Here is a 21,121-nt window from a genome sequence, read left to right as displayed (position 1 = left end):
ATAACATAATAAAATAAAATAAAATAAAATAAAATAAAATAAAATAAAAAGTAAAAACTCTGGAATATTAGCTTACTGATCATTTAGAGTCTTTATATTAAGCAAAGAAATTTTTTTTTTAGATCTTTAAAATAGCAGTTTTCTGAAGTAATGAAAACAAGAAAGTGCTTACCATGGACAGATGTTGTTTCAAAATACTTTATTTTTACTAACCAGTCTAATCCTCAAAACGGGAGTGTGAGGTAGGTACGATTATTGTCCCTGTTTTATATCTGGGGAAACTGAGGAACCAGGAGGTAAGAAATTTTACTCAGGGTCTGGTAGCTGGTGTCGCCAGGGCTGGGACTCAGACCCAAGCCGTCTGGCCTGAGAACCACTGCAGAGCACTTAGGGTTCTCACGGACTGCAGGGTGGACGGATCAAAGGGAGATGAGGACAAGGACGGTGCTGATAGCGGAGTAAGAAGACATTGTTTATCAAATGCCTGGTTATATATCAACATGTTTACATAGGCTGCCCACACCACAACTCTATGGGTAGGTGACATTATGCCCACTTTACGGATCAGTAAACCGAAGCTTAGTGAAGGACGATGATTTGCACCAGGACTCACAGCTCTTATGGGGCAGAATCAACATTGTAGCCTGGGTCTGTCTGCCTCTAACATGGGTTCTTAATCACCAGCTACTTTGTCTCTACCTCACTTGTTAGTTATCCTGTTAGAATGTTCTTATGTAGTAATAAGGAACAGGACATAATCAAAGCTCCTCATTAAGTGATCAGACAGTTTAGCCTCTAGTGGGTTAGGGTGGGGGGAAGGTGGTTGGAAGAGAAAACCATATTAGCCTTAGTGTGCCCACCCCTCCTTCCCCAGCTTCTAATTCCAATCCCCCAAGAGAAGAAAACCATCTTCCCTGCAGACATCTCTCTAAAAAACCACCATTGTGAGATTCAACCGGTTGATTTTGCTTGAAGCTCCATCCCGGGAGAGTTGTGTGGCTGCTGTGTGTGGATTTGCCCGACCCTTAGTGAGAACTGATGCCTACGCTGGTCAGCAGACCGGCAAGTGAACAGGAGACTGTTTCTTCATGCCCCTCAAGGAGAATTTCCTTGTCCAACTCATGCATTTGAGTTGTAATATTTCCTTTTCTATCCTCTCCATCTCCAAATATTCTATGAGCAGAGTTCCCACATGGCTTAAACATACAATGTACATGTAGTTTTGCACATGAGCACCCCCTGGGATTCGGAGCATTCTGTGTCTGTCTGTCTCAAATTCCCTTCTCCCCTCCCCCATGGCTTTTTTTCCCCCCATTAGGCAAATGGAAGGCCCATGCCACCTGTTAGCATTACATCATTGGTTCCCCAGAACACAGTTGCACCAAAGGCCTTAAACAAAGTAGTTCTTCTTGTATTGTTTGTACTCAAAGAGCTGATATCATGCCAACTGATGTCATTGTATGTCTTTGTGTAACTGCTATGGCAACTGGGCAGGTGGGGAGCCTCCAGCTGATGTCATGGGGAAAGGAGGTGTAGAGACAGAATTTTAAAAAGCTGTATGCTGCTTTTTTCTGTGTGTGGGTTTTTTTGGCATGCATTTTTTTTTTAAACTAGCTGCTTTTAAGACAAATTACAGCTTGAGTACCCTAAATAAGAACAGACAAAAGTCCCCCCCCCAACCCCTTAGAGACTTCTTTTGAATTTATTTTGTTGTTCTTTCCTCTCATCTTATATGAAAAAGTGTAACCACTGCCTTTTTCTTAAGGAAAAAAAAAAAAAAGTGAATTAGGGTCCCATCACAAAATCAGTGTGAATTGTTTACTTGGATTTTATGGAGGCAAAGCTGAGCGGATTTAAAAATAACTCTTTAAAGTCTCTTTCGTGGAGTTTGTAATGGTGATGGTGGGTAATTTCAATTTTTTTTAGAAAGTAGTCACTACTGAAGTCTTTCTCGTTTTCCATTTCTTCTGTCTACTTTAAAAATAATCTCTTAGGGCCCATACAAACTTTTTAATCATGATTTCATAGCAGAGTAAACTAGTAATATATAAAGGCAGAGTTTAATTCTAGAATCCATTAAAATGAATTTATAGTTCCTGTTTTTCTTTTCAAAAAGCAAAGGTAGGTTTTGACACTTACTGATGAATGCAGTGAGTGACCATAATATTACCCTCTTTGAATGATCTTTGTGTCACCGCTGGACCTTAATGAAAATATGACTTGCCCAGTTGTCATGCCTAGCTGGCTGTGTACTGGGGGAGCACAGCCCTGAGACTTGGTCTAGGTTATAGTCTGGAGCTTTCTGCTGTAGATGCCAAAGATGAGACTTGAAATGGGGAGAGGCATATGTTACGTTCAGAAACTAGTGGACAGATAGACTTCCTGTCTTTATTTCAACACAATCGTATCCTGTCCACGCTTTGTGTTTTCCGGCCTTATCTCCTAAAACTATCAGGACAGATGTAGGACGTCTATCAGAGGGCATAAATGTGTTCTGGAGGCTTTCAGCTTATAAGAAGTCTCTAACTTCCCCCTCCTTTCAAAAGGAAGGCCAGGGTAATATGAGAAATAGAGCCCACTTGGTGGGAATAGTATCAACTCAGATTTCCTGGCCCTTATATGTACATTGTGTCATTTGACCCTCCTGATAATCCTTTGGGCTTATGCATGTGTGTGATACATCTAATAAATATTAAAGGAAAAATTTAAACAATAAACTGTGATCCATAAATTTCCTACCTTAAACAAGTGCTCTTTTTTGCATGGTCCTTTAGTTTTTGATCACATGTATGGTGAATGTTTCTGAGTTGGCTTTGTTTCATTTAACATTAAATATAGAAATATTTTCTTTGTTTCCGTATTCCTTTCACAACTTTTAATGGCTTCCTGATATTCCATTGGATGAATATAATAACTTTTCCTTTTTTAAAATTTGTTTTTGTCCTTGGCCTTTTCTGTAAAATAGATAATGCTGTAGTAAACCTCTTTGTACATCTAGCTGGATATCTTTGGTTAGATCACTTTCTTAAGCTATATTCCCCAAAATGATGCTGCCCTTGTTGATGGGGAGGTTTGCACACCTTGCCTGTATTCATTCAGTCCAGACTCCCAACCACACTAAAAGGTAGATGCTATCACCCTCATTTTACAGAAGGGTAACCAAAAGCACAGAGAGAGAAATTAACTTGCTTAAGTCACAGAGCCAAGAAGTTGTGTTACTGGGACTATAGCCAAGGTAATCTGGGTCTTCCAAGGTCCCTGTCCATAGCCGCTCTTGTGTATTGGGAGCAAACTTGTCTTTCTGGGTGAGGTCAGCTTATGGAAGAGTGCAAGACATGCCTACAGTGCCCGAGGAGGTCGACCATGCTTTCCTTGGCTCCCAAAGTACGAGGTTCTATGTAGGCCACTGAGCATATGGCTCTTTGAGGCAGATCAAATCTGCTGCTGGTAAATTGCCTGGCGCTGCAAATGAACTCTTTCCAGGGGAACATGCCACGGTTTGCGTAGAGAGCCACATTGCCAAAGTACCGCATGCAGTGAGATCCTCTGAAGCTTGTCCTGGATCTCCAAATGGCCTTGCGTTTTTGTTCTGATATTATTTTTAAATACATGCACCTGCAGGAATGCACACTTATGTCTCTGGGGACAGTGGCCTTTTCTGCCAGCTCTGAAGTTCTAGGGATGGTCATTGTCACTTTCTGTGTGTTTGCTCCAGGTGGACTTAGCAGTTTTAAGCAGAACCATGAAAACCTCTGTGACAACTCCCTCCAGCTCCAAGAATGCCGAGAGGTGGGGGGCGGCGCATCTGCAGCCTCGAGCATGCTACCTCAGTCCATCCCCACCACCCCTGACATCGAGAATGCAGAGCTGACGCCCATCTTGCCCTTCCTGTTCCTTGGCAATGAGCAGGATGCTCAGGACCTGGACACGATGCAGCGGCTGAACATCGGCTACGTCATCAATGTCACCACTCACCTGCCCCTCTACCACTACGAGAAAGGCCTGTTCAACTACAAGAGGCTGCCGGCTACCGACAGTAACAAGCAGAACCTGCGGCAATACTTTGAAGAGGCATTTGAGTTCATCGGTAACTATCTCCCAAGGGGACTTCTGGTCTTCCACCTTCCTTTCCCCTCTGGCTTTTGCTTTGATATCAAGCCCAAGGTTTATGCCTGCATTGCAGAAAAGCTGCTTTGAGGTGTTTTCAGGCCCTGCCACCTGGTGCTGCCAAAGTGTTCTTCTAAGTCACAGCCCGTTGAACAAATGCATGGGAGCCGCTGGGATGGGTGTAAAGAAACAGTGATGCCGTGTGGTGGGGAAATCCACATCCTTCTAGTTCTCAATGAAAAGGTGTTAGGGAAGAGCATGGATATGTTTTGTCCCAGGACTTCGAAAGAAATAATCAAGAAGAGGGCAATGGAGGCCAGAGCGGCTGCTGCTGTGGCTATCTGGTCTACCATGTCTGTCAGACCTCGCGAGAGATAAAATACAGGGAAGATGACACCATCTCCAAACTCACCCATGCCTCCCTTACGTTGGGCTAAATTAATCTGCAGGCTTAACTGTCTCTTACTTCCAATCAGTATAGCTTCTTTACACGAGGTCGAGGCAAAGGTGGCATTTGCTGAAAGGCTGCTTCTGAAGAATGTTTTTCAGTAAAACAGTGCTGTCGTGAACATCTTTACATGTCAGTCACATCAGTGAAGAGGAGACAGGAGCAGAGGGCTGAGTTGTTTTTCCCTTCTACTTGCTTTGTCTCAGTTCTTAAACACTGGGTAGCAGAAGGGTGTGAATATGAGCGTTAGCGAGATGGTACTAGATTTCATAGGACTTGCTCCAAACTCGCTAAAGTAGGAAAGATCAGGTTGTGTAGCCTGAGTAGTTCCCAGGGAAGGGAAATCTAACAACAGCAGACTTTAATCTCAAGAAGGAAGTAACTGCCAGCCTAACCCTAATCCTAACTTTAACTTCTGCTGCTTCTGTAGCCTCGAACTGTTTTAAGGCTCAAATTATTATTTGGGGGGAACACCAGGCACCTAGTAGACGCAAAACAATTTTTTTTTTCAAGTGACAAAAACCTTCATTACCACAAAAAGGTGATCCAGTACTTTTCCTAAATATTGTAGCAGGTTGTTTACTGGCCAAGGTCCCAGGAAGAATGCACTCATGTTTGGTTCTCCTTTATCAGAAAAAAGGGCTTGGGTCTGGTAGATTTGCTGTAGAGTTGGCAGTTCTGCTCACGTCACCCAGCTGTTTTCCTTGCTAATTGTGCCTTCAGTGCAGGATCATGGACTACTCAGTCTGGAAGGAAAGTCTGGGTGGTCACTGAACTCAGAAAAATAAAGTGACTTCTCCAAGATTGTAAGAATTTTAGTGTCAGAAGGGAGCAGAATGCAAGGCTCTTGACTCCGAGATAGGGGCCTTTCTACAGTATGCTGGGGCAATGTTCCCAATGCTCTGTTAGTTCCGGAATGGCAACATTTGTGGATGCAAAGACACCTTAGATTCTTTATTAATAATATTTGAATTAAACCTTGAGCCCCGAGGAAGAAACATCTGTCACCAAGTAGATGAGGAACTTTCTGGTTGATATATGATGTTATGACTGCAATTTTATCTGACTTAATCCCAGCTGGGGGAAGTTAAGAGATTGTTTTCCATTTAATGAGTAGCATCAGGCATGCTTGTCCCAACAGGATTTCAAGCAAGGCACCTGCATTCCTTATAGGTTATTCAGGCTTATCTGATTTTTTTAGAAGGAAAACAAAACAAGTAACAAATAGCATTTAACCTGAAGAACAATTCAGCATCATAGCCTGCAGAAGCACAATGTTATTTTCGTTGTTATATCATTAGATAAACTGAAATAGTATGGTCTAGCTTTAGGGGAAGCAGCAGTTTTTGTAACCATAATGACATTTACAGAGAGTCTAATATAAACTAAGCAGAGTGTATGTTTAGGGTTTAACTATGCCAGTTTATTTATTCCCGAATTGGATGATATTATTCCCATATTCCCTGAGCCTTGTTAGTATCACTCCCATTATGTAGACAGGGCGGTGAAGCTCTGGGGAGTTAGGAGACTCAGACCTGGTTACTCATCTAGCGTGTAGTGGAACCGGTGGTCAAACCTAGCACTTTGCAGCTCATCTTCCTATCACCATGCCTCCCAGTCTTGGTGTGGAGGTCAGTAAATAGTGTGTGCTGAAGAGAAGAAATTGCAAAAGGGAAATACTTTCTTCAGATACTTTTATCTATGAGAAATAAGCTTAATTCATAGATTTTTAAGATGGAATTTTGCATGATGTTTCTTTTCTCGATCCACTGGTGGGTAGCCAATAGAACTAGTTTAAGTTAGGAGCACCTGGCTGGCTCAGTTGGAAGAGCATGCAACGCTTGATCTCTGGGTCTTGAGTTCGAGCCCTACATTGGGTGTAGAGATTACTTAAATAAATAAATAAACTAAAAAAAAAAAAAGTGGTTTAAGTTAGATCACTCCTCCTTACTCCCCTGCCGTACTCTTCATCTACTTGATATTCCTTCAGGGATTCTTTCTTTGGGACGCCTTTTAGTCTAGAAGTGTCATTAAGAATCCATTTAGGCAGTGCCCATAAGCCACTCCCCTGAGCTTCTAATGTATCTGAAAACTTATAAAGTATTGCTTCTTTCAGTTGCTCTGATTTCTGGGCCATCACTAGGATTCCTCCGTCTTTGTCATCACCGCCATGTTGGAACAGCATACACAGATGTGGGGGGGGGGGGGTTGGACAGTTCAGATGTAGGTGACGCCTTGTGCCTGATAACTGCAAGTCTTTAGCTACATTTGCAATAGTAGGCTCTTCTGGTATGAAGCTGAACATAGCAACTTTCTCATTGGGTTTTGTTTCTTTAACCTCAGAGTTTAGTAAGACTGAAATCCTTAATCCATTTAATACCAGTTCCTGTACAGAGCAATTCTATAATGTAAAGAAAGAAATGGTTTTTTCTCTATCACAGCTGGGAGAGACATTGTTAACAACACTAGTTTTGATAAGCCACACAACCTAGTGATTGGAATTAACATCCTTTATCAAAAGGGTCTATTTAATCAGTGGCTTGCTTAACAGGCCAGTTAACTGTGTTGCCTGCAATAAGTTGAAGTGAACTGTTACTATGAATGATTCCTTCCCCTAGTCCCCTCTTTAAATGGAGAAATGTAAATTCTTATTCATGCTAGTATTGCTTTTAGCCAGTTCTGGAGGTTGCAACCGTAGGTCTACACAATTAACTAGTAAATTATACTTAGCTTTAAAGCCATTTGAATTTTTTTTTTTTTCTCTCTGCAAAATATAACATTGTCAAGTCTGGATAAAAGCTAATCTCTCTTTTTCCATCTCTTTCTTCCTTCCTGCACCTCTTGGCTTTCTCCCTTTTCCCAGAGGAAGCTCACCAGTGTGGGAAAGGGCTTCTCATCCATTGCCAGGCGGGGGTGTCCCGTTCTGCCACCATCGTCATCGCGTACTTGATGAAGCACACTCGGATGACCATGACTGATGCTTATAAATTTGTCAAAGGCAAACGACCAATTATTTCCCCAAATCTTAACTTCATGGGGCAATTACTGGAGTTTGAGGAAGACCTGAACAACGGTGTGACACCACGAATCCTTACACCAAAGCTGATGGGCGTAGAAACGGTCGTCTGACAAAAGTCTGGATGGAAAGGATTACTCGTCTCCATTAAGAGACGAAGAGAAAGAAGGATGGATTCTTTCTTTTTTTCCTTTTTCTTTCTTTCTTCTTCTTCTTCTTTTTTTTAGATGGGGGTAAAGTTTGTGAATGGAAACAAAACTTGTTTAAAAACTTTTTATTTTTCACAAGTGTGAGAAGAATTTATCTTTTGATGCCGTTGAGATTTCCTTCCCACGAACTGATAAAGTAGGGAGGCTAAAGGAGTAATTTTTTTAAGCCAACAATAAAAATATAATAAAACTTGTTTCTTCCCCTTTTCCTTTTAAGCTATTTGTAGAGTTTATGATTAAATAGTCTGTGCAGGTTCATAGACCGAAGATACTACAACTTACACAAATTAAAAAGAACCAAAAGTAAGAGACAGAAAAGACATTGAATCACGAAGGCCCAAGAGCTGCCTGGGCCGTCCACACAGGAAACAAAAACCCAACCAAACCAAGCCCTGTTGTACTCACTGGTGCAAAGAGAAAATCAGGGCAGCTTAAGTGGTCTAAGAACCCTTCACATTCTTTAAAGAGACAAAAGATACTGTTGATTTTGTGTGTTTCATACTCGGGATTATTTTCCCCCCTCTCTGGGTTTAAGAGATTTTTTTTTTGAAATAGCGAGGAACTGACCATTATACCATATGCCTTCACTGGCTTCTTGTGCAATAATACGGTGTTTTGAGTGTGCAAACAAGTTAGAGCTGGCAGCCGAATAATAGGCAAATAGTGCAAATTTGCCAGCTTGGAGATCGAAAGGAATTCAATAAAAATCAATTACTTTCCTTCCCACCTTTTTCCTTTAATTTTTTTTTTTTTTTTTTGATTTGATTCTGGTTACAGTGCCATAAACCTTGTTACATATGTATATCAGACTGTAAAAAAAAAAAAAAAGACAAAAATTTATTTAAAAATATTTTTCGCAAAAAAAAAAACCAACTTGATGTGTTTCTGTTGATTGTGTAAAAATTTATTTTCATTATATAAATGAAACTCATTTTGGGATGTGTCTTTTTTCCTCCTCTTTTCCTCAGGTCAGGTTCAAGCGTCTCTTACCTCTGGTAACTTGTACATGTAACATACGTGGAAATACACACGTATTTTTATGGGGGAAAGAGAGATGAGGAAGGGAAAATATTCTCTGTTCTCAGCGCGATTCAGAGAGAATGAGCAAGGAAACCAAAGAGCTCTGGTTATCAATCTGCCCAGTCATCATCCCCTCTGTTCTCACAGCACTCTACCCTCTTCTGCAAATGCAATTTTCTGCAGAGGGAAAACCTCAGGTGAAGTCACCTTAGAAGGATGAGGGGGTTTCTGCCTCAGCCTTTGAGCTCTGATGACAGGTCACTGCCAGATTGATTGGTTAGAATTCTGTGACCTTTCCAGTGGCTGTCTGATAAATATTTGTAACCATCTGCCATTTAGGGTTCTTGATGGTTCCTCCCCTGCCCCCTTGCCACGCCCCTTGCCACTTTCTCACTTGACATCTTTTGGTAACATTAACCACGGAGAGTGCAAAGCAGCAAATTGAACTCAGCATCATGAGTACAGCTTTCTTACCACACTTGGTTAATACATAGCTGGTGTTCCATGGGTTCCCAATGCATGGAAAAGAGGGCATGGGGGTAGGGGAAGAACATGATCTCAATGTTTTCTATGTTTTATTAAAATACATGTCTAGAGGGACTTGACCAAGGGGAAGATTCACAGCAAACTGAAATTTGCCTGGAGTGAGTAACAGAATTGAAGAGTTCAGGCATGTCCAGTTCTAGATGACTACGTTTGACCTATTTTTGTGAACATTGCTTAGAACTGCTATAACATAGTATTTTTTTGACATTTATTTTTTTAAATAGCTTTTCTACTAGAAGTGAAAAAGAAAAGTGAAGACCAAACTTAACAGGAATTAACTGAGAGCTGTTTGAATTATTTTTACGACAAAGAGTTAATCAGGTGAAAAGTAAATTTCTCTTACGGTGTTTTCTATTCTTCAGATTAACAGTTTCCTTGGTGCTAGAGCATGTTTAAGAAGTCAAGTTGTTATATGATTAGTGATTTAAAATACATGGTAATTTACTAGGCATTTCTTTTTGTTTATTCTAAATCCAAATGTTAAATTTCTGATAGAGTGTAATGTAAGCCTTTTTTTTTTCTTTCGTTTCGTTTCGTTTTCTTTCTTAAATTTTTTTTTTTAAACAAAACAAGGAGAGGAATCAGTACAGTTTCTGTTCTTTAGCTACATGGAAATGATTTATGCTTTTTGAACTTGAATTTGAGAGAAAGACTGTCCTAGGGCAGACAGGAATCCTGCCAACCCACATACCAAGAATTCTGAGAGACTCCGGTCTTTTTTGCTAATCTGTTTTGAGTCACTTAACCTCTATTTCTTCATGAGGAATGTGAACCACTTCATGAAAATAAAATGGATTAACCAAGCTATTCCTCCAAAAACCAGACTCCCCAGGTTTCTGGGCCTCGCTAGGTGCCTCGACTAACTGGGAAATAATTTTGAGTGTCGTCTTCCTGAGGAAGCAGTCTCTGACCGACCGATGCATACATCATTCTCAGCATCTGGCAATGGTGGTTTCGTGCTGAGTGAATTTAATGATTCAATAGAGTAAGTCTGTTATATACAGATTCAGCAGAGACAGATGGCACTGTTACCTTAAGTTGAACAGAACAACAGCTCCAGCTCCTCTCTATACATTTATTTCAACAGTTAATACTTTTCCAATCAGTGCATATTAACCAGGATATGGTGCTCACGTTTCATTGAAGAGCTTGTGCTAGCTGCTTTTGGATCAGGACAAGCGGGCGGGAGGTGGGGCAGGAAAGCTGACAAGTGGAGAAATGTACAAGGGAAAATAGGAAAGAAGAAATATACACAACCCAGCAATGACACATTGACAATAAATGAGGAAAGATGACCTTCTGAAAAGGTAATACAGTATGAGAAAGAGAGAATTGGAGGCTACAGTAAAACAAAGATGAAAAGCTATATTAGAATAAAGAACCAGGACCTGAGTCACACTTCAGAAGTTGATTAAGATAGAGCACTGATAAATTGCTCTAACTAGATCTTCTGGAGGGTGAAATGTCTGGCGAGCCACACTGAATAGAGATAAGCAATATGGCTTTCACCTTGCTTGTGAGCGGGCTTTTGTAGATAAACCAAGGCATATTATCTTTATGTTTTAGTCCCCAAACATATAATATCCAATCTCAGGAAATATGGGTTGACTTTTGGCTTCAAGCTCTAATCAGAGGCAGTCATTATATGTGGATGTGAGCAGAAAATGTGAGCACTGGCCCCTAGAAGAATGGGCAGGAATAAAGTATTTAGATAAAAGAAGACTTCCTGCCCCTATGGAGGTGGTAGACTGAACGCCAGTGCTTTCCATGGTTCCTGATTTCCTTTCTGTGACCTTTTGTCAATGTCTGGTGGAAGACACATGTATCAAGGTGTGTGTTGCATGGAAAGTGGAATCTGGAGGAAGATCTAGAACCCACATTTGCCTTTTACCAATCTCAATGATGTGAGTGACTTTGGAGAAGGGTCTGGTGTGGAACGCATACCTGGTACAGGACTTGTGAAACTGAAGGAGGAGTAATGCAGCAATCACAGCTGCTGCCCTAAGCCCAGGTGAGTCCCCAGATCCGTGAAACTGTGTGCTGGCTACAGTATTGCCTGGTGCCCTTTTCAGAGCATAGGGGCCACTGCTTCACTTCTGCCTCCCAAATCTCATGCAAGTTTCTCTTAAGGCTAACCTTAACCCAGCGTGAAACACGAAAGGGAAATGCAGTTTCTGATTTAGCTAAATTGATACTGTATGAAACCACCATACCCCATCCTTGCCACCTTGGCATCCACCTACACTTCTTTTAACCATACATAACTTCCAGGCAAAGACATTAGAAAGTGATGTTTCTCTCTAGTAAGAGGCAACCGTCACTTCTACACTTGAACACACGCTAACCCTGTCTCCAAAAGAGGATACATAACCCCATGTGTTGTGACTTAACCCATCTCTGGGTGAAGTTCATTCCTCTTCTGGTTGAGATCCACTCTGTCTTTGATATCCTATAATTTAAATACTGAGATATAAGGATATCATAGATTGAATTATGTTTGCCCAAAACATGTGCTTTTGAAATTTTAAACCCCAGGCCCTTTGTAAACGTGATCTTATATGGAAATAGGGGCTTTGCAGATGTAATCAAATTCTTAAAGAGGTCATATTGGATTAGGCTAATCCAATTACTGCTGTCCTCATAAAAAGAGGGAAATTTGGATACACACAAAGGAACGAATGCCCATGATGAGGGTGGTAGAGATTGGAGAGATACATCTCAAACGAAGGAACACCAAAGGTTGCTGGGTTGCACCAGAAACTAAGAGACAGGCTTGGAACAGATTGTCCCTCAGAGCTTCCAAATGGAGCTAACTCTACTGATAACCTTGATTTTGGACTTCTAGGCTCCAGACTCTAAGAGAATAAATTTCTGTTATTTTAAGCCACCCAGTTTGTGGGACTTTGTTATGGCAGCCCCATGAAACTAAAAGAAAAGATAACTACCTTTACCACATTTTATTTTAGTTGGTAGCTAGAGGAGAAAAAAAGAATTAGTTAATATATAATCAAATATATTTTTATAAAAGCAAGAAATATTTATAGTATTATATTTATAACTCTTACCACCCTACTTTCTACAACTGATCATATGGTCATAGCTGATGTTTATAACTGCCTTCTTTCACTACCCATTCCACCCACCCTTTGTCCTCAGCAAGTACCTGGGCATGGTTCCTTGCCTGTTGGGGTGACCTATATCTTCACCTTTGAAGGATCTGAGTTTTGGCAGTCCTGCCTCATTGGGTTGGTTTCCATTTACTTTGTTGCTGCACATGAGAGCATAAAAGGTGCCCTTCATCCAGATACACTTCTTACTCCTATAGTCTAGTAGTAATCCAATTTCTCCCCAATGGTCGTAATTACCCCAGCCAGCTCAGTAACCCCATGTCTGTTTGTTGGTTCTTTAGCATGAGAAGCCCGAGGTGGCCAGCATGCAGTATCAACTTTCAGTTTAATGGAGCTATTGCTGGATCTTCTAGCAGAAACATCTGTCCCTTGGGAACTAAGCCTTCTAGACCAGCAGAACCCAAAGTTGCAGGGCAGGCAGAACAAATTTTGCAAGTGCATCATGAGGGGTAATGGTGAGAGGAGCTTTTCCCATTTCTATCCCTTGATTTTGGGACCCACAATCCTGGGTAAGGGAGAAACAGCAACATATATTGGTTGACGATTTAGAGAATTTGCTGCACCTTGCAGGGACATTACCTCTATTCCAAAGAGTGTCTTTACTCACATAGCACAGTAACTGAATTGTCAAAAGGACTATTCCACTGCTTCAGAGTGATGGATAACATGGTAAGACTAGTGAATTCCATGAGCATGAGCTTGTTGCCACACTTCATTTGCTGTAAAATAAGTTCCTTGGCCAGAAGTGAAGCATTATGAAATACCATGATGGTGAATAAAGACATAAGAATTCTGTAAGTACACAGACACTGATTTTGGCAAAAGCATTGCAGGCCAGGAAGGCAAATCTGTATGAAGAGTAAATTTCTATGGAGTGAGAACAAGAGAGTTCCCCTTCCATGACAGAAGTGGTCCATTGTAATTAACTTACCATCAGAGGCTGGCTGATTCCATAGAAATGGTGCTATTTCAGGGGCTCAGCGTGGGGTTCTGCTTTCAGAGGGGTTGGTTACTCAGCAATGGCTATAGCCAGATCAGCCATGGTAAGTAGAGATTCATGTTGCTGAGCCCACACATACTCTCCATCTCTGCCAGCCTGTTTTGTTCATTATCCCACTGGTCAAAGATAGTGACTAAAGAAAGGGACCTGACAGAGGTCCACAGAAGGTGTCACCTTGACAATTATCAAGATCCTTCTATGCTGAGCTTGAGCTTTGTTGAGTATTTACATGGGACATTCTGTGTCCACTGAGAGAGTTCCATCCATTTACTTCTTCCCCAGACTTTCTTATCACCAATGTTCCAGTCATGTTTCTTCCAAGTCCCTGATCATCCATCTAAACCATTAGCCACTGCCCATGAAGCAATGTAGATTCATACCTCTGGCTATCTTTCCTTTCAGATGCAATGATCAACCAGGGGCACTGCTAGAAGTTCTGCCCACTGGGGAAATTCTCCTTCATCACTATCTTCCTGGGCCACCCCAGAGTGTGATTGTAGTGATATAGCCATTCACTTCAGGATGATACCATGATATCATGCAAAACTTTCCATAAACAAAGTCAAATCTTTTCCTTTGAGTCCACTGGTCACAGAGAACATCCCATGAGGCCATGAGTGTGAGTTCCAGCATTAGAGACCTTAGGGATCTGGATCGCTGGCTCATTCAACTTCTTCTACCCGATCTCATAGATTCCACATCTACTTGATAGTGAAATGTTGTTATTCATGCCCAGCTTAGAGGTTTGGTGGGTTGACAACAGTTTTTCATGGTTAGTTCGGGTTGCATTATAACTTGATGGTCCATGATCAAGCTTCCAGTTTCAAACCGCTATTCAAAAGAAGAACAGTTTTTCTGAAGAAACTGTCACAGTTTGGCTCTAAGATCCTAAATGTGTGCTCCATGATTTACGTAACAGGTGAGTAGCTCTATACAAAGGATCCCTGTCTAACACACACACCTCCAGCATGGTGGAATATACTGGATCTAGATAAACGAGCGGCTTACATGACAGCCTTGAACTACTGCAGAGACTTTTCTTGTTCTCTACCCCACTCACAATTAATGATCTTTTATGGCACTTGTAAATGGATTGGACTAGCATGCCCAATGAGGTATATGTTTCCTCCAAAATCCAAAAAAGACCATTAGACATTGTGCCTTTTTCTTAGTGCTAGAAGGAGTCAGGTGCAGCAACTTCTCCTTCATATTGAAGCAATACCTTGGCACACTCCAAAACACTAGACCTCTAGAAATTTCACTGGGTGTATGCCTCTGAATTTTGTGGGATTTCTTGCCCTCTGGTATATAAGTATCTTAACAACATATCTAGAATAGTTACTTCATCCTCATCACCAGGTAGAGTCAGCATGATATCATTAACGTAATGTACCTGCATGATGTCTTGTGGAATGGATAGTCATTTATGGCCCCTGTGGACTAGATTATGGCATATTACAGTTACAGTTACTGCAGAATTACACTAGCTCTGAGCTGGGACAGTGAGAACATATTACTGACCATGCCAGCTGAAAGCAAATTGCTTCTGATGGTCTTTACCAGGGGTTAACAAACATTTTTATTTCATTTAAAATAGATATTTTAGGCTTTTCAGGGCATATCATTTCTGCCATAACTATTCAACTCTTATTGTAGCACAAAAGGGCCAGAGACAATGCATACATAAATGAATATAGCTGTGTTCTAATAAAATCTTATTTACAAAAAACACTGTAGCCCGGATTTTACCCATGGGCTGTAATTTGCCAACTCCTGGTCTTTATTAACAAGTATAGGGAAATACACATCTGTCAGATCAATATCACTTACCTTGTGCCAGGCGCTATGTTGATTTCTTCCAACAATAAAACCACATGTGGAATAGTGGCTTTAATTGGAGCCAACACCTGATTGAGATCTTAAAAACCCACTACCATTCTTTAAAATTCATCTGTTTCTGCATAGGGCAAATATGAGAAATAAATGGGGACGTAGCAAAAATCACCATCCTTCCATCTTTTTTTAGCTCTTGTTGGCGGCCCTAATCTCCACAATCTCTTTGGGAGTGCAATATTGTTTTTTGTTTACTACTTTGGCATGTAGCTTATTGCTGTATAACAAAGAACTCCAAAACTTAGTGACTTAAAACAATAACAATATTTTTTTTTTTATTCATTAATGTGAAATTCAGTTAGGTTCAACAGAGACCGTTCATCTCTGATAAACTCATCAGGATAAGAAATGTCATCTGGGACTGGAGAATCTGCTTCCAAGATGTCTTGCTCAAATACTTTTTATATTTGGCTTGGATCTCAACCATGGCTGTCCACTGGATATCTTGGCTCCTCTTCACAATGGCCTCTCCATGGGGATGCTTGGGCTTCCTGAAAACATGGCAGCTCTTTTTCAAGAAGCCTGGAGGAAAGCTGCAAAACTTCTAAATCACCTAGACTCAGAAGTCCCGTTATCAGCTGAATCACTAATAGAAGCTCAGATTCAAGGAGAGGGATATTATACTCCACCTCTCAATGACAAAAATGGCAAAGAATTTGTAGCCATCTGTAATCCATCACTAGTGTTGTAGTTCAAGAATAACATGTGAACTCTACTCTTGACCCAAAGATTATCTTTTTCCATCCTCGAAACACAAGCCCCGAGGAATGGAGATAAAGGACACCAGAGGAGTTATATCTATTTTATGTTGCTTATGCATCTTGTTCCAATAGGAGTGGTCCATTTCCTAAGAACCAAATCACCCATCTTCTTATTTTATCCAGATCAGACTTCTACAACGTAATAGATTTTTGAAGTGACTGGTTTGAGAGGCATTTTATACTCCATAACTCATGGCTAATTCTCTGAACTGCCTTTTCCTCCCTTTGGCTTGATATATTACAAAGACAAACCTGAATGTTCCTCAAGGGAAAAAAAATCAACAGATCTGTTGTATCTCTATGTGCTATTAGACAATGTCTAAAGGATTAGTGACCAAACTACTGGCCTTGTATCAGAACTTGGAATGATCCCTCACCACTGGGAGAATGGATGCCCCAGTTGGGTGCACACAGCGTGAGTTTTTAGCCTTTGTGACTTGGTGCTTGGATTCTTATTCAACAACTGTGGGACCTGGGAAATAGTCTCTGTTTTATCTTTGGTTTACTCAGAAGTAGACCCTGAGGATGAATTCCAGAACAAGTAGTTGAGCAGGTGATCTCTGCTAAGGCCAGTAAGGGAGAGGGGAATTGACATTGGATAGGGAAAGAAGACAATGAAGAATAAGTTATCAACAGTTACCACTGTGAACAACTGGAGCTTAATTCCAGTGTAGAACATGAAACTCAGAATTATTCTCCCAAGGGGTGAAAGAGCTGGGGAATTTAGATGAAGGTTAATTAGGTAAGGGAGGAAGCATCAGTTCCCTGGCACTTCTAGTCTTAGGGGGCAGGCAGAGTGACCAGGGAAAGTCCTCAGGCAAAGAGTCACAGTTCTTAACTAACACTTAACTGACTAAGCCACCCAGACATCCATGATTGGACAATTCTATACATTACTCAAGGCTCACCACAGTAAGTGTAGTCACCATACAATGTTAGAATATTATTGACTATATTCTCTATGCTGTACTTTTCATCGCCATGACTTATTTATTTTGTAACTATAAGTTTGCACCTCTTAATCTCCTTTATCTATTTCCCTCATCTCCCCACTCACCCCTCCCCTCTGGCAACCACCAGTTTGTTCTCTGTATTGAAGAGTCTATTTGTTTTTTGTTTGTGTGTTCATTTGTTTTGTTTTTTAGATTCCATATATAGTGAAATCATGTGGTATAGAGAGTCCAGAAATAAACCCACACCTATACGGCCAATGAATCTATGACGAAGGAGGTGAGATATACACTGAGCAGTATTTTACATGACTTACATTGTAACCAATTAAGAGAAGCTAGACAGGCAGAGGCAAAGGCCAAAAGAAGAGAAGAAAACACAACTATTGATCTCGGTTCCCAAAGGGTCATCACAGAGACATTTCCTTTCTCCTAATCCGGACACAAGCGGCTGGAATTCTCATGAAATTGATCTTCCCAAGCTAGGAAGCACTGGGCCTTAACATTTATCCACATATTTGTTCATTCAACAGATAGTTGCTTCATGTATATCTTGCAGTGGCCCAAGGTATGACAAGGGCTCATCAAGGTTATACCCTTGGGGAGACCCGAAGCCCCTCTGGTAGCCCGTTCAGACTATGTGTTTGTGTGGGGCAAAGAGGCATTTGGCTTGCCCAATAGCATCCAGTTCTATGTCTTCCTTATAGTAAGAACTCAGTAAGAAATCAGAACATTTTTATCCCATTGGTTTTTGTCATCCAAAACAGTTGTCAGCTAACAAAATTCCAGAATATTCAAAAATCGGCTTTCATGAGCTGGTATGAGCTGGTCAGTGTATTTATGTGAGATAATATTCAAAAGCTATCCTCTACCTCATAAAGCTGTCATGGCAGGCAGCACCCCAAAGATCTATTTTTCTGTCTTTAGCTAACTTAAAGCTGTCTTTCCTTGTTTGGGATGGCAGGGAGAAAATTGCTGGGTATAAGTGGTAGAAGGGACAATGTCAGAATCATGATAGAATAGCAGCAACATAATTGTTATTATAATTGTAATGTGCTGCATATAAATGGCACTTTCTTTCCAAAGGTCTCACAACGCTTTTCTTTTCTTTTCTTTTTTTTTAAATTTATTCATTTGAGACACAGAGATACAGAGAGAGAGAGTGCATGAACAGGGGGAGAGGCAGAGGGAGAGGGAGAAACAGGCTTCCCACTGAGCCAGGAGCTGGATGCGGGGCTCGATCCCAGGACCCTGGGATCATGACCTGAGCCGAAGGCAGACGCTTAACCGACTGAGCCACCCAGGCGCCCCTCACAATGCTTTTCTAAATATCTCTTTTAAATTCAAAAGTATTTAATGAAGAAGGCAGAGCAAAATATAATTATATTAGAATTTTACTCTGAACTACAATTCAATTCATATAAAGTGGACTTCTTGGAAGCTGAATTATTGACATACACATATGGACATTTTTATGGCATATTTTTGACAAAGGAAGTCCCAGGCTATGCGTCTTTGAGGAGAGCATTAAACAGAGGTGCTAACACATTTCCACCTAATGGGGAGACAATTGCCAGGAAGCAGATGGAGTTGAAAAACAAGAACCAGCATCTCTCTACCCCCAGCCCCACATTCTTGCTAGAGGTATTTTAAATGACATGGTGCCAGGACTCCAATAAAAGATGAAATCTTTTGTTCCTGGAATAGCAGAAGAGGCTGGAAGTATTTTTGTCAGATGGCAGGTGTATAAGAAGAATTCAATCCAAATAAGTACCTAAGACAAAAAACAGGCAACAGGTGAGCAAGGGGGGAAGGCAGAGCTTACAGGGGCTCTTCTCCTTCCGTATTTGGACCACTCCAGAGATTATAAATAGACTTCAGGTGACTGTGAACCCTCAGAACCACATGTAAACTGTGTATGTGTACGAGCACATTCATTACAATGAGGGTGTCTATACTTTATCAGAGCTTTCTGTGGTCTTTTAACCACATGAGTGAAGAACTCCCTAGAGCCTAGAGAGATGTCTTGAGAACATAGATTTGACATTGCTCCTAGAAGTGACCTCCAAACGTCACCGGCTTCAGGATAACTTGGACCTTGCCTATCCCTCCAGGCTCTTACCAGCCATAGGACTTGCATAACCACGTAGGGTGAAAAGATGACACATATGTAGCCCCCAGGTTTGGAGAAATGCAGCCTCTCTTATTGTAACTGTCCTTGGCAATCTGGAGAGCTTTAGAGCTCACATAGAGCCTCTATGTGTGTGCCTCTTTGCTGCCCACACCAGTGGCTTCAGATGGGTCTATGTGGTTGCAAATTGCTATGACAAAGTGCTCCAGGGGATGCTGTGTCTGCCACCCCTTGGTACTCTGCAGCTAAGAGAGGGCATCACATGGGTGGTTTGGATTGCCTGAAGCTCATCAGGTGAGAAAACCTACAGAAAAGACACCCCATAATGCTTATCAAAATGGAGAAGCTACCAGCTGAGCTGCAGTGACCTTAGAGCCCGCTGTCTGGGTCTTAGCGTCTTTAAGTCCTAAGAGTGACTGTCCTGACCCACAAGCACCCGGAAGCACCTGGACAGTCAGCAATTTCCTTGCCTGTCGGAGGCAGTTGACCTCTGCTGAGGCCAGCTTCCACCAAAAATTGACTCCTGTGGGTCTGCCTAGGATAGGGTATTTGCTGCTACCATGCAAGGGCTTCCCGAGGCCAGGCCCACTTGGCAGGGAGGGAAAGTGCGTTCAGCGGAGACAAGGAATGCTGCTACGGGAACGCACCAAGCCGCTTCTCTGTCTTGAAGATGCCTGTCCCTGAGCTATAGATTAGTGGAGAATGAGCCCCTATAATATCCAGTAACCGCAAACACCATTGAATCTCCTAAATCAATTAGGAGAATGGCCCTCCCAATCCAGAACGAACGATTGAATCCTTTTTAGGCTTGATGGATGAACAGGACTTGGCCCAGAAACTCCCATGGGACCCTCAAATGTACATATCTCAGGGCCATGCCCAGAGGTCAAGTTGCAGACAATCAAGAGCTTCCAGACTGGATATTAGATGAGCTGAGCTTACACAGATACCATCCTGGGAGGCTGAGAAGTTGTAAAATTTCCTGATTGTCAGGCATTAGGAAACCCAAACAAACAAACAAACAAAGGAACAAATAAACAAATGCTTAGGCAGTTAGGCATCACAACAAATGACCTCATAGCCTCCCCAGACTGGCTGAACTTATCTGGAAAGCCTCATTCATCCACCCCCCCACCCCCCTCACCCCCGCTCCCAGATACAAGGCGGTAAGCTTTCTGGGGAATTGCTCAAGCTTTGATATTCATACAGATGTGCTGAGTACCTTGTTCAAAAGCAGGTTCCAGTTCGCTAGATGAGAGATGAGGCCTGAAATCCTACATTTTTACCTCACTTCCCAGGGTTCCAGACCTGCCGATCCAGGGACCATGCTCTGGGCAGCAGGCCTCGAAGGACACATTTTACAAAGAGGCCATCACCATGGAGACAAGTGGGCACAGGGACTCGGGACGGCTCTCTTTGGGACCTACTTTGGGCTCTGCCAACAGGTGTGATTTCACTCTCCATACTCCAGTTTCTAGAAAATAGAGATGATAAGAAAATCTGTGAAATGGAGCTAATGATACTTGCTCTTTCGCAGCCCCTCATCAATATCATGGGAACAGAACTTGATGGGTGCTAAGGAGTTTCAAGTCCAGAGTACTATCAGCTCCTACTTAAGAGTACCTTTCACAAGGATGGGAAACTGCCTTATAATGAATGACCCCGTGTCCACAAAACTGTTTGGAGTTGGAGGGTGTCACTGTAATTGCATGCCATGGCATCCTTCCTCACCCCCTGTTAGTTATTTGTTTGTTTATTTGTTTTGTAAGTGGTTCTTGTGCAAATACAAGATTGACAGACAAGCTGCCCTCCCTCCATGCCCTCGGTCCTTAGCAGAGTTGTCCTTTTTAATGGGCTGGTGGCAAACCTGTGGCTTGGCTAATCAGGGCTCATAAATGTCAGGACGCTTTCC

General features: G+C 41.7%; 1 protein-coding gene across 2 annotated transcripts in view; it reads left to right on the top strand.

Annotated features, from left to right (window-relative positions):
• DUSP10 (dual specificity phosphatase 10) overlaps window positions 1-7,974 on the top strand; it is a 39,242-nt gene extending 31,268 nt beyond the window's left edge. For both annotated transcript variants that reach the window (XM_036097633.2, XM_036097634.2), the window contains exons 3-4: window positions 3,716-4,087; window positions 7,419-7,974. In XM_036097633.2, coding sequence (XP_035953526.1) covers window positions 3,716-4,087; window positions 7,419-7,684 — 638 coding nt within the window. In that variant the 3' untranslated portion in view covers window positions 7,685-7,974. The remainder of the gene's footprint in view (window positions 1-3,715; window positions 4,088-7,418) is intronic.
• Window positions 7,975-21,121: the final 13,147 nt, after the last annotated feature.

The sequence above is a fragment of the Halichoerus grypus genome, chromosome 7 (genome assembly GCF_964656455.1).
Source record: "Halichoerus grypus chromosome 7, mHalGry1.hap1.1, whole genome shotgun sequence".
Lineage (NCBI taxonomy): Eukaryota > Metazoa > Chordata > Mammalia > Carnivora > Phocidae > Halichoerus > Halichoerus grypus.
This window is presented reverse-complemented; position numbering and strand designations above follow the sequence as displayed.